The sequence below is a fragment of the Melopsittacus undulatus genome, chromosome 3 (assembly GCF_012275295.1).
Source record: "Melopsittacus undulatus isolate bMelUnd1 chromosome 3, bMelUnd1.mat.Z, whole genome shotgun sequence".
NCBI classification, from domain to species: domain Eukaryota; kingdom Metazoa; phylum Chordata; class Aves; order Psittaciformes; family Psittaculidae; genus Melopsittacus; species Melopsittacus undulatus.
The window spans coordinates 55,785,495-55,799,695 of record NC_047529.1 but is presented as its reverse complement, the minus strand read 5'-3'; the positions used below and the strand labels follow the sequence as shown (position 1 = coordinate 55,799,695).

At 33.5% G+C, this 14,201-nt stretch overlaps 1 protein-coding gene across 1 annotated transcript in view; it reads left to right on the top strand.

The window, feature by feature from the left end:
* The window catches only part of ASCC3 (activating signal cointegrator 1 complex subunit 3), a 265,394-nt gene that overhangs the window by 179,791 nt on the left and 71,402 nt on the right, over nucleotides 1-14,201 (top strand). The window contains exons 20-24 of the mRNA XM_005145089.3: nucleotides 1,793-1,969; nucleotides 4,066-4,291; nucleotides 7,977-8,131; nucleotides 11,762-11,860; nucleotides 12,325-12,493. Of these exons, the coding sequence (XP_005145146.2) occupies nucleotides 1,793-1,969; nucleotides 4,066-4,291; nucleotides 7,977-8,131; nucleotides 11,762-11,860; nucleotides 12,325-12,493 (826 nt within the window). The remainder of the gene's footprint in view (nucleotides 1-1,792; nucleotides 1,970-4,065; nucleotides 4,292-7,976; nucleotides 8,132-11,761; nucleotides 11,861-12,324; nucleotides 12,494-14,201) is intronic.

Genomic DNA, 14,201 nt, shown 5'->3' with positions numbered 1-14,201 from the left:
TGATAAATTATTTTCAACTTTGAAATCTAGAAAGTTGTTGTAACATATTTTTGTGCAGGCTAGATTACTGTACTGTAATACTCAGTTCAAATCCAACCTCCTTTTTGCCTCCTGTGTGGGTAGGACTCAAGACAATTCATTGCAAGCTGGCATGAGCTTGTTTGCCCATGCTTCTATATCATGGAGGTGCAAGCCAGACTCTGCAGGGTTTATTAGCTTGGGCTCATTGCCATTTTATGACAATTACACAACTTTCAGATCAGAGTTGGCTCTCATTCACCTGGCTCTGCAAATGGCTGTGTGAATCCCACACCATCTACATATTTACATATTTGCACACATTGTATGAGTATTACCGTCTCTTTATCTAATAGAGAAATTCTATTTTGCTGTAATCTTTTCCATTATAGAAGATAATAAGCAGTGAGGTTTTACACACAAACATTGATACATGCAACGTTTTCCAAGCTAGAAAGGATTTTTTATGATAGGGATACTGCTTTGCTAATTCTCAATTTAGCATAATTGAATATTTAAAAGGAAAGCATATGGAAAATATGATGTGATATGTTTTTATATTTGTTGTAAAATTAGTAGTAATGCTTCTGGACTAAAGTATAGTTTTTCTAGTTTTGTATTATTTTCTTAAGATTTATATGGTGTGGCATCAATGCACCACCGTTTCCAGTTTCTTGTGATTAATTTGCTGTGCAGCTCTGAATGTTAAAACTGGTAACTGATTTTCACAAGAATAACTTGGGATTTATCCCACTGTGTGATACAAATTGGGATTTTTGTTAATATGAATTGTGTCTTCATAATGCCTTTAAACATTCTGTCTTTTAAGATAGGTAAGTCACCAGTAGCTGACATACAGATCTGGATTTGACCTTTACTGTGTAATGCAAGAGCAGAAAAAATTATCAGAAATGCTGTTGTATGCAGAGCATACTATTCCCCTGACACTGCAGTCATCTGTGATGGTTGTGTCCTTCATTTTTTTCTTTCCTATAGGACGAGTGGCTGGATAGTTGGGAATTTTATCCCAGTTGTCTTAGGGTATTTTATATGTCAGGTAGTCAGGTCCAAACGAAAATTACTTTCAGCTGGTTCCCTGCAGGGACCAAACATTTACCCTCTTTAAATAAGTTTTACACTAACAGACTATCAGCAAATCAAAGAATATGTAGATTTATGCTGGTTTTGCCACGTAAGGGTCATCAGTTAGAATGTGAAATGTTATGCATTATTCAAACCATAGATATTAATATTTCTTTACTCATATTAAAACTTAATCTTATTAACAGTGAAAATTTTAATATCATGAATCATACTACTTCACAGTTTTGAGTTAAAAATGTATTATGCCACATGCAAACTATGTAACTATAATGAGTACATTTAATGTTAATTCAAGACTGCCCTAATCCAGATGGACAGAGGTTTTACTCTGGTCAAATATAAAATAAAATCTCATCAGATGAAGGATGGTAGGGTCAGAAGATTCAATTTTGGTGGCATATCAAATTTTTGTATGTCAATGGCAACCTTAATAGATAGTGATGAATAATAAAATGTAATTGTGTCACTATTAAGATAGTTTCAATTATGGTCTATTAGCTACATTGTGGAAGATACAGGTTTGCTGCTTTTTTTCTTCTTTTTTTTTTCTTTAAAACTAGAGACTCCATTTGAAAATAATATAACTATGTTATAAGGAAAAATTTGATTTCAGTGTAAAAATTCTTATCAAATTGCTCCAGCCTCTTCATTATCTATAATTGTGTTTTAGGTAAGAGAAGAAGAAATAGAAGAGCTGGATACCTTACTGAATGATTTCTGTGAACTTCCTGCTCCAGGAGGTGTGGAAAACAATTATGGAAAAATTAATATCCTCCTTCAAACATATATTAGCAGAGGGGAGATGGACAGCTTCTCCCTTATTTCGGACTCTGCGTATGTTGCACAGGTAAAAATAGGCATTTTATGTATCTGTTGCTGTCTTCTGCTGTATTCATTCTCCCAGTTGTTTACAGTTATGTAAGTAGGCTTTAATCTGCAATTTTTTAAAATATTTTTATGCAAATTGATCTGAAAATCCGAGCCGTGTGTGTGTGTGCATGTGTGACATAATATTTCAGTAGAAAAGATTTCCAAAAGCCTATCTTGGGAAACTGTTGATTTTTTTTTCTAATTATGAATGTCCTTTTTGTTCATATTACCCCTGCAGTCTTTTTGTAGGAGTAGTTCTGTGTTTGAGCAGACATTTTATACTTAATTTACTGGAGTTTCTTCTAAATCTGGAAAACTGTTGTAATCTGGTCTTATGGTTTGTGTCCTTTTATGCTTCATTCTGCAAAACATTAGCTATGTCTTATGCACATACCTTAGTTTACACAAGAAATGTGTGCTATTACAATTTTATTGCTAGACGTACTCAAGCAAAATAATGATTTGCAAAATTCATGCAAAAATATCAGTTTGAATTGACACCTGAATGGATGATATTTATACAACATGTTTACTTATCACACAGAATAAGAGAACTGCAAGTCTGTAACACAGAATTGCTTGCTTACACAACTATAGCCCATCTTAGAAAAAAAAGGGGTGTTGCCTGAAAGTTTAGAATCCTAGATCCAGAAGAACTTGAAGAGACAAAATGCTCATAGATAATCCCAGATGTGCTGAAAAAATGAATGTATAAAATAGATTATAAAGTTTTACCTTTTAGCCCATTCCTTGTCCTTTTGTTTTTCTTTTTTTTTCTCGGTCCTTAGAAAACCATTTTGAAAATAATTGATTGTACATTTGCATTTAGTTGATGCTGAATATGAAAGTTAAGTATTTAAAAGTATATGTATTCTTCAGGAAGATTTTCATGCTAACATTACCTTCTTCAGAAGTGTTTACATTTCATAGCACATATGAGTATAAATGAAAAAATTCTGAAATCATTATGCACATCATAAAAATTGTGGTTCTTGCACAGCAAGATCATTTTCAGTATGATTCTTTTAATCTTTGCTTTCAAGACAATTGCTTTTATTCGTCTGTCTCAATTATAGCATTTTTAGTGAGGCAACATGGTTGTCTTCTCAGATCTTCATTCTACATATGGAACCAGTGCTACAAATTGGGAGTATTTTTAATTGGATAGTGACTATTAAGAATATCATTCGTTCTTTCTAAGTAAAAGAAATGTGCTTCTTCAGTAACATATGCTTCCTATCATGACCAAATAATTTTCTATTTTTTATTTCTTTTGGCATTGCAGAGCCAGCAGAGAATTATTGTATTCTGTTCAATGAATCAAGAGCAGAATTGTTAATCCAGGGTAGGAAAAAAAAAAAACAAAAAACAAAACAAAAACAAAAAACCCAACCACCAAAAAAACACAACTTAATAATGCAGTTTGATAAGTTTATGAAAGTAAATATCATAACTTACGTTTTCAGGATAAGACTGACCTCATTTAAGCTTATGTTAATAATTAATTTTCCAAGTCCAAAGCAGATTTGTACGGGTTGGTTGTACAAGAGTCTCAGAAGATGGTAACATTAAAAAAAAAAACAAGTCACTACTGTAAAACTTCTGTGCAAACGTCATGAAATTCAACGTGAAATGGGATGCTATTATGGAAGTACAACTGAGTTAAAAAGTTAAAACTTCAAATTCATAGAAACTGAGTTTGCAGGTGTGTATTATGTGCAGGCAGAGGAGGAAGATATTAGGTACAGTAGGTGAATTTCTTTCAGAAGTGAATAAGACACAATAAATTTAGAACTCCCTCATGTTAGCACAACTAGAAATTCTGTGTCAGACTTGCCACTACATTAATTAGTTGCACATGTTTCTTTTAATAATTTCTGTAGGCAGCCATGAGGTAGTTCTGCCACTAGACAGTGATGGAAAAAGTAGTTTTTAAGAATGTTTGTAATAAGTTTGAAAAGAAAAATCTGTTGTAATGGTTTGTCAAAGATGAGTCTATGGGATCCTTTCATTTTACAAAGGATACTTGAGAGAATGAAAACATTTTTGCTTTTTTTTTTTTCCACTCTCCAGAATGCAGCTCGTATTGTTCGAGCTCTTTTTGAGATTGCCCTTAGGAAACGTTGGCCTGCAATGACATATCGACTACTGAATCTCAGCAAAGTCATTGACAAGCGGCTATGGGGCTGGGTTAGCCCTTTGAGACAGTTCTCAGTGTTACCACCATCAGTCCTTTCAAAGTTGGAAGAGAAGAATCTCACTATAGACAAGATGAAGGACATGAGGAAAGATGAAATAGGTGAGAAATCACCAATGCTGATCTGCTTAAACTATTAGTAATCAATGGGCAAGTTAGAACTAAGTCTGAGCCATGCATTAATATACCCACTGTGGCCTGGAAGCCATGTAGGCATGTTAATTTTATATTATGCTCTAACCAATAAAGAAGGTTTATTCAGTCTCCACAACTTGTAATATGGCACAACTTCAAGGGTAAGAATAACCCATGTCCTGCCAACTCCAGAACACATACCAAATAGAAATGTATGTTGATATGTATTTACATATATGTGTATATATATACGTATTTATGTTGACCTGTGCTTCCTTTCTTGCTCATATAATGCACTACTATAAAAGGCATCTGTTTATTTTTACCAATTGGCAAAATATGGCCATTTTTTTTAATTGAAATACTATTAACACAAAAAGAATAAAAGCAGATTATTATGTCTTGGAATACTATCAGTAAATGGTCTGCTTCTGAAACACTGCATTAATTTTCATTGAACATGAAGAATTCATTGTCACTGGTGTCATTGCAGCAAAACCTTAATGGAATTTTTTAAAGGATTTGACCCTTCAATAATGAGAAAATCCACAAGGCTACTGATACACATAATGACAGTTTCTAGCACATGTGTTTAAACTGTTGTGCATAAACTGTCCACCAGCTGGTTGAAGTTAAAAAAAAAAAAATATTGCTGGTAATGTGTTTCTTTTTCCTATATTTGCACCTGTTATCACAAACTTGTTTAGAAACAAACTGCCATTTTTTTAAAACTCTGGGTTTTGACTAAAAATACAATTCATAGTCACTTTTTTTTAGAAGTTGTTACCTCTGACTTGACAATTTGTTCATAGAACTACTTTTCTTTTTTTATAGAATTACGTTCCTAATTTAGGCAGCTTTGTTACGTGCCCAATTTAAGTTGGAAAAAAGCTGAATAAATATGCAAAACTTTGCAGAATTAGAGGCTAACTTTTTGTTTTATAACTTAAGCTGAAATATGAGAAATTTTTTAGCTGTGCAGCATAATATTAATTTCATAATTTTAAACGTATTAAAAATATAACATTGGATTTGAAAAGCTAGCATTATCATGCTTTTCTCTTCAAAAGCATTAGATCACTTTTCATTCAGATTTATTATTTTCTTGTCTACTTATGCAGTCTTTTTAATACTTAATATTCTTTTTGATTAATTGTATTACTTTGGGGTTTTATTTCTTTTTTATGCTTCTTTCTCCCCATGCTTACCCATGGAAAACCAAGAAATTTTCTATAAAGAAAAACCAGTTTTGCTTCCTTAAACACAGTGGAACTAGTATTGACAGGATGAAAACATATCGATATATGTCTATAAAATGTCTAGTTTAGTTTTATGTTAATGTAGTTTGAAAGTAGATGAGACTTAGGATTTGACTGTGAAAATATGTCATTGCTGACGATATGTAATGACATTTTATGTTCTTCAGCCTTATAAACGTCAGACCAAGCTGATACGTGCATTTGTATGAAATACTGTTTCATGGCATACTTCTTCCTGTCTGGCCTCTTTTTCTGACACAAGGGTGTGAACGAGGTGCTCACCTGGCAACCTTATTTTTGTTCGAATTCAAAGCCATGTTTAAATGAGAAAAGGCATAGCTTCCAGGTGCTGCCTTGTTGCCTGACTCCATGTAACTAGTTTCCGTCTCAGCATTTCCTCCTTTTTAAATGTTATTGTGACCTTGGAGATAGAATAAAAAAAACATGAACTGGCTAGCTAACTCAGTCCTTGGTTTAGGGAGAATTAAAGCATCAGATGAGTGCCAGCTCTCCCTGTGAATAAAGACTATTTTGTGTGCACTGATCCTGGATTCCAGTGTACTACACTAATCTAGACACTATTGCAATGTAGCCCTGGAGTTTCCAGCAAGCCAAGAAATCACTGTTATCTGACAAGGTCCTGGTTTTCAGAATACAGATGACAGTTGTGGTATAAACAAAATTTATTATTCTTCTGTTAAACATACTATTTTCTCAAATTGTCACCTTTTCTTGAAAAGGTTTTAGTATTTCTTAAATGCCATTGAGAGTTCTTAGTAGTGTGACTATTAAAAAAAAATTAAAACAGGGGTGGGGGAAGAGAGAGAGTTTTATAATATTTACTAGAAGCTGGGAGAGGAGCCTTATTATCCCCTAGCAGGTAAGTGTACAAAACCTCCGTATTGTCATGTACAAGCACAGTTCATGCCACACATCGTGATACAGAAAGTTATTTTTGGCACGAAAAAGCTTACTTGTCTACGTAAGCTTATTGAGTATTTGCCATCTACCTTTATTTAACAGTTTCTGAGATTTAACCTCTAATTGCAAAAGCCAGTCCCTGTGCAACTGTGCTATAATACTGCATGTATCACCAAGTTGTAACAATAGAATAGTTTGGGGGTTTAATTATCCACTTGCTGGAAGTACACTTAACTTCACCAACTGCAAAATAAACTGATTAAATATGTGTTAAAACATTTGCATTAGGGATTTGCTTCTTAAGCAAGGTCACCATTCATTACTTTAGAGTATAGATTAACACCTGTGTGGAGCAAAATCTGCCAGTGTATTAAACAAGGAGAAACAAAGAGAGAAGGTCAGAAACAATATATATTAAAAAAAAAACCTCTAAAAATTGTGAGATGTTATGCCCTTAAATTTTGTGCAATATCAAGAAAAGGTCTGTATCACCTTTTCACTTTGCACGTAATACAAATAATGGGATTTCTTCCCATGGGAAAGTGTGCACAGGGCACATCACAACACATCATAACACAAAATCAGAAAGTATCGTTGGCCATTTGTAAGGTAGCTTTTAAAACTCAGTACCTATGACCATTACAATTAAAATGTAATATATACTCCACATAATTATATAAGCAATTTAAGTGAAAATGTAATAAATCCATCTTCTTTCCCTAAATAAGCTAGAAGTTGCAATATTTTTTAGGAAAAAAAAAAGAAATCACTGCTACATAGTATGTTTTATATTTAAAATGAAGAGCAAGGGAACAGAAGTTTCATCTGTAAAATACAAGTAGGAATTTTTTTTTAATTAATATAATTATTTTATTGCCTTAGTTACCATGACTGTGATAGAAAATAAAATCCATTGCAGCATTTAGTTTTCCCTTTGTCTCAGTTACACACTGGTGTATCCTGAAAGATACAACAGCTGTGAGATGTTTACTAGTTGTGTGCATTTTTGAGTGATTTACCTTTCTTCAGTTGTATGAAAAGTGTTCTGTCTGCTTTGAATCAGTACACAGGAATTGTAGAAGTTCAAATGTGTGCCCTTCATTATGTAGAAGGTCAGTATTCATGGTTTATAAAAGTACTACATGGCTTGGTAAGAGCCTGGTCAAAAAGTCAGTAAAGGAAACAGAACTAGCTTGACATTATATGTTTTCAATGTGAATTCTTAATAGTTATTTTAACCCCTTAGTTATAGCCAACAGTGGGGTTAATACTGATTTTTCTAAGCTATAAATTGCTAATTCAAGTTAAGTATTAAAAAATATTCAGACATGCCAGGTCAAGAGAGTCAGACATTTATGCATGTAAAAGCAAAACAAGCAATAATACTTCTCTCTAAAAGCCTATTTGAAAGTGGGAGTTGTATTATTTTTCCTGTAAATGCAAATTTGTTACACCTAATGTTTTCTTGGCAGGTCATATGCTGCATCATGTGAAGATTGGGTTAAAGGTAAAACAGTGTGTCCATCAAATCCCTTCCATCATAATGGAAGCAACAATTCAGCCAATAACCCGTACGGTCCTCCGAGTTCGGCTGAACATCACTCCTGACTTCACATGGAATGATCAGGTATAAAAAAGGAGATGGAGGGAGGACTGGAAGCATTAATTCAGGTTCAGTAAAGAAGATGATCACAGGGAGTACATAGCTGTTTGGATTGAAAAAAAATATTTTAGCTAAAAAACAAATTTAATAACAGGACTAGAATGACTTTAAGGACTTTTGTAGAAGGCAGCAACCAAACATTTTCTCTTTACTTCCACTAGTTGTTTCTGGATTGTGCTGTTTATAACACACTGAAGCAAGTTCTTATATTAAGTATTAATAGTAGTCATATACAGATTTGAGTTATATGCCCAAAAAGGAGAAGCAAGAAAAAGGGAGACACAGATGGCTGTCTGAACTATGAATGAATATCAAATGCAGAAAATAAAGCCTTGAAATGAAGTTCATGTATGCCAAGTTCTGCTCCTCTTTATGGCTTTACAAATGTACATTCACGATATCAGTGCCTTTTTTTTCTGTTGGGACTCGTATGAACAGAAAAATTGTGATATGCTTGGAACTATATTCATCTATATTTTATGGTGCAAATTTATACAAAAGGAATTGTACTAGTTGCACATTTAGATATACCCACACCCTTTAATTCAGAAACTTCATCACAAATAGATTCAAGATAAATCTAAATTAAATACAAATGTCCACATGGGGGCATTGTATTGTTGCTGTTACTTCTGAAACTTTCTGCAGAAAAAAGGTAGATACCTCAATGGGCAGTCATATTTTTCTTTTTACGTTCTCATATTTACATTTAAGACAAATTATTCTAAAAGGCAGCTATTAAATATCTGTTCTTTTATTACAAAACAATTTTTAAATCTCTTAGATTACAAATTTACCTTAATCACAAGTAAATTAGAATTTTATTCCACAAACATTTAGATTATTTTAAAATATATTTTCCCTGCCTAAAGGCTTTTTCTTTTCCTTTGGACATTAGCTTATGAATAAAAGATTAATGATCTTAGATTTTGTTTGCTACCTGGATTTATTACAGAAATATTTGAATGAAATCCTAACATGAATTATAACATAAATTATATTTTGCTGTCTTATTTATGTGCAGTACTTTGGAAGGCAAGCAAGCATTACTTTTTAGGATTGAAACAAATGTCTATTACTCAATCTTTCATCCATTTTACCTGTAACCTATTAAAGACCAAAAAAACTCCTCACAACTGTTCTTCATATTAAGCTGTATCTTAATACAAAGTAATATCTTGATCCATTTTTACATTTTTCTACCCAATCTAGGTTTTTCTGTATTTTTACAAATTGAAAAGGGGTGCATACAGAATTATAGTCTCTTAGTTTGATTCTGAACTTCTGAAGTTATAGCACAACTTCAGCTATCGATTTTTTGCTATGACCCCTTGGCAGATTTTTCCTAATGATTGCTCGGAAATATTAAGATTGGTTTTTCAATTCAACTCATGGAGCTGGTTTTGTGTGAATTTGTATATTGGTACTCATCAAAACCTGGAAAACTTTGTTCTTCCTTTTTTTAATTTTTGTAAGGTAGCTGTTGATTTTATTGCTTCTTTGGTAAAATAATCTTTTATAAGAGTAAATAAATTTTTTAAAAGCTGTTAAATTTTAATAGTCTCTAAAAATCTATATCTCTTTTAAATTCAACTATTGACATTCCAGAACTGTTTCTGTATCATTACACAGTACTTAGGCAAGCTTTTTGGAAGACTACAGAAGGCTAGAGGAACTTACAGGTATAGCTGTAATTGGTACAAAAACAAGCTGGTAAAATTCCATTAAAAGAATGGGAGTAGTCAAATTCAGAATATTAAAAATGTAAATGCTGTACTTAACTGGAATACTTCACTTGACTAACATTTCATCTGTTTAAAATTGTTTCTTTACCTGGATTCTTAATTCAGAACAGTCATCACAGATTTTGCACTTGCCTTTGCAGAAGAAAAAAGATATGTTTGGTAGTCCTGAGACCGGTATTGTTTTGATCTTTAATCACCGCACTTTTCAGTGTTGGGAGCCCTTTAGTTCAGTATAACCGTATGAGCCATATCCCAGTGGAAAATTCTTATTATATTATGAGAAGCAAAGCACTATAAACATACCCAGACAGAGCAAGTAAGTATTGCAGCCAAGAGACCAGCAGAAATAGAAATAGAACAGTGCAACTAGTATTAATTAGACATGCAGTTTTAGAACAAGGGTTTTCCAAAATACAGGTATGTGTCAATTATTAAGAGCTCCCCAGAGTTCTAGAGAATCATTACAGGCGAGCATGTTGTGTTGCCTGTTCCCACGTTATGCTTCTTTTCTCGTACGGCTTTGTCACAGGGTCCAAAACGAAAATGCTGTTAGAGTTGATAGTAAAATCTCTGATCTTTGAAATTTATCAGCTTCCTTATTTCTTCTTTCCTCTCTTAAATTCTCCTAAACTCTGATGAAGTAATAGTCTCACTGTAATTTTTCATAATGTCACCTACAGCAACCTGTGTCCTTTCAGTTTCACTCCTTCACTTCTCAATGAAGCTGCTGGTGAAATCCAAGTATAATGAAAATGAATGTCTTTACTGTCCATCTGCTTATCTGTTGTACAACTGTATTAAAAAAAAAGAGGCAAAAGCACCTTAGTTCTATTCTTAGTTCATATTTCTGTCTCCAAAAGCCAGTACAGACTGTTTTCCAGCATACACACAATGAATTGTGCTGAAAATAATGTGTGTGCTGTGAATCAATACCAGATTCCTATAGCATTAAAAATGCCATTAGAAGCAACTACATACTTTGTGTTTTATTAAGTAGAGTTTAGGAATAATTCAGACTCTTTTTTGATCATAATGCTGGTTTTGTACCTTAGCACAGTTCTAATCAGAAGCATCAGAAATCTATGTTCATTTAATAGTATGTCTTCCATACGCCTTTACTATGCAGTTTTCCTAGATAGTCAGTAAAATGCTTGTACATTGGCACAAGTCATTCATTCTGACAAAGAAACAAAAATTCTTAACTGAGCATCCCACCTAGCTATGATTTGTGGCTGACGTTGCACAATAAAGTACACAACAATGCAAACAAAAATCTAGGATGAGATAAAGTGTTGCCAGATGGCATGGGAATCATCAAGAGACAGCTCTATTTATCTTCTTCTCACTTAACCTGTAGCAATGACTAGATCTACAGGCTTCTGAATCCACTTACTGTATATTTTTGTTGGAGAGGGGATGAGAGAGAGGAAGAGAGAAATATCCCAATTCAACATCCAATTTTTCCTGAGATGTTTTGACTGAAAAATGAGCATTGAATAGCAAACAACAATCCTCTGTACTGAATCCAAGGAAAGAAATAATCAGAAAAAGATAGAAAGGAGGAGTTCTTTTCAGGAGCTATGGGGAAACCCTGGAAGTTCAGTCTGTTTATAGAGAGGCACTAGCTTCTGTTGCATTTTTGTCATGTCCATTTGTATTATGCATACCTTAAGCAAACTCTTAGTGAAACATAATCTTTAAGCAGCTTGATCTAATCAGAAATATTACATTGCCCTTACCTTCTGTCTTGCTTTATAAGCCTCCATCATCTAGAAATATATCTGATACACCCAGCTGATCTAGAGAACCTCACTACAGCTGTAACAAGCTATCTTTTCTACTCTTAAAGGTACACGGCAATGTTGGAGAGCCCTGGTGGATTTGGGTGGAAGACCCTACTAATGATCACATTTACCATTCAGAGTACTTCATCGTTCAAAAAAAGCAGGTAATGAACTTTATTCAGATTCTCATAGCAAGACAAAAATAGTGAGATACATATCTGTAAGGCCAAACAGTATTTTGACCTAAGCAGATTTTCAAATCGGTAGCAGAGCTTTCAATTTCAGATGTACATGATGAGCTTGGAGTTCCACAAAGATGTTTTCTAATGTCAGATGTTCCCTCCTTGTCCTTTGATGGAACAGTTACTTACAGGTGAAAAAAGGAAGACTGTAATAATTTTGTCTGTAAAAGAAAAAGATGAAGAGCCAACCTTATTTTTATCTTTTGAAGTCCATGGAAACAAAATACATTCCTAGTTGTGAAATCTGTTATAAAAGTGTGAATATTTTGCACATGGAGTTGCACAAATACTTTATTGCTTTGTGTTGATAATGCACATGGTAAACCATGATTTTTCAAGTTACTGATTTGTCTGTGCAATAATTATTCTCTACATATCTGCATTAGGTCATTACTAAAGAACCTCAACTGCTGGTGTTCACAATCCCGATTTTCGAACCTCTTCCTTCTCAATATTACATTCGAGCTGTGTCTGATAGATGGTTAGGAGCAGAGGCTGTATGCATTATAAATTTTCAACATTTGATTCTTCCAGAGAGACATCCTCCGCACACAGGTAACTTCAAATTTGATCACTTTGTTTTAATTCATCTTGCTTCTACTGATTTTCCTTATGTAGTGCAATAAATCTCTTTGACTTTTGCTTCATCATAGAAAAGTATATGAAATCTCACTTTGTGATACATTTGTATTATTGTAACCATTTCTTCACTACACTTAAAGGTCTCTAAAAGTTTAGATTCCTGAACCAAATAGCTGCTCATTTCATCTGAACATAATACCAATCTTTTAATTACTCCAGGTTCTCTATAAAACTTAGGAAATTTGAAACTGTCATGTACAATTTAGCAAATCTCTCTTTATAGTACGTCTTATCTTAGTGCTTGTAAGTATTACATTTCTTCTGGACTGGTTAAAAATAATCTTAGAGTAGATGGCTGGGTTAAAAACTGCATTCAGAAAAGAAAAATAGTTAAAGTTTTGAAAGTTTGAGACCTTTCACTATTTTACTAAAATTAAATCGTCATAGCAAGCACTGTTACAGTACCAAACATCACATTTCAATTCAGCACTGCTGATCAAGTCATGGCCTTCCCCTCCTCCTCCTTTTTTAACACTTGGCACAGAAGCATATGTTTGTGTTTTTCTGCTTTTTTTTCTGGGTACATAAATTGCCTTATGCATTCATTGTGCCTGATGTCATTGTAAAACCTTTCCACTGTAATTACATTTGGCTCATCTAGCGGTCTATGAAGTGTGTGCATTCAGAAATACTCTGTTCTTATACGGTGTTGTCCTTTGGCATGCATAAATTCACATGTGTTTGTGAAGTGTTTAGCTATTGTTATACTGTACCTACGCTGTCTGAAAAAGCATGTGTAACCTTTTTATCTAATTGACTGATCACTGACTACTATTCAGAAGAAACAGAAAGATATTTACACATCACCAGTTATGGAGCCTCCAGGATTTATGGTAATTGATTTCAATTCCCATCTGGTTCCCACTCAACAATGAAGTACATAGAGGCCCTACTAGGCAAAAAAACCTTCTTTCTCCTCGTCAGAGCCCAAGAAATCACAGTTTCAGTGGGAATGATTAAACAGCCATAAGGTATCAGTGAAAAGCATGTGAAGAATATTAGGCATCATTGCCTCAGTAGATTTTATGACTCCCATATCATACCTTAATGTGAAGCACCCTGAAAAGACAATGAGACCTCCAGCCACAAAAGAAAAAAAAGTAAAGAAATCCAGACTTCAAAGCAAGCATCTGCATAGCAGAATCACTGCAGTTTCCTTAATTTGGTAGGATTCCAAATCCAATCTGGTTATATATATCATCTTCCAAATTCCACAATCTCTAATTGTTTGGATAGCAGATGCCCTCAAGATATATGAAGAATCATATCTTGAACAGTTGTTAGTTTATTTACTAAGTTTGTGTATTTCATTACATGTTTAAAGGATTAGATGCAAGATTTAGTTGTACTCATCTGATTTGTATTACTCCATCAACTTAGAAACTCCAAAGAATCCTTCCTTCTTAAATAGATTTATTTCCTTGAAAATTAAATATACACACTATGCTGTCTTTCAACTCCACATTCTGTTAGCGTAAGAAGCTGGACATACATATAATCTAATACAATGAGTTTAGAATTTACTACAACTGGATAAAAAGGAAACAGCTTTAAAGAAAATATTAATTTATGCAAATAGCTGCTTCACAGCTATCAGAATACTAACAGTACTTGCAGAAAT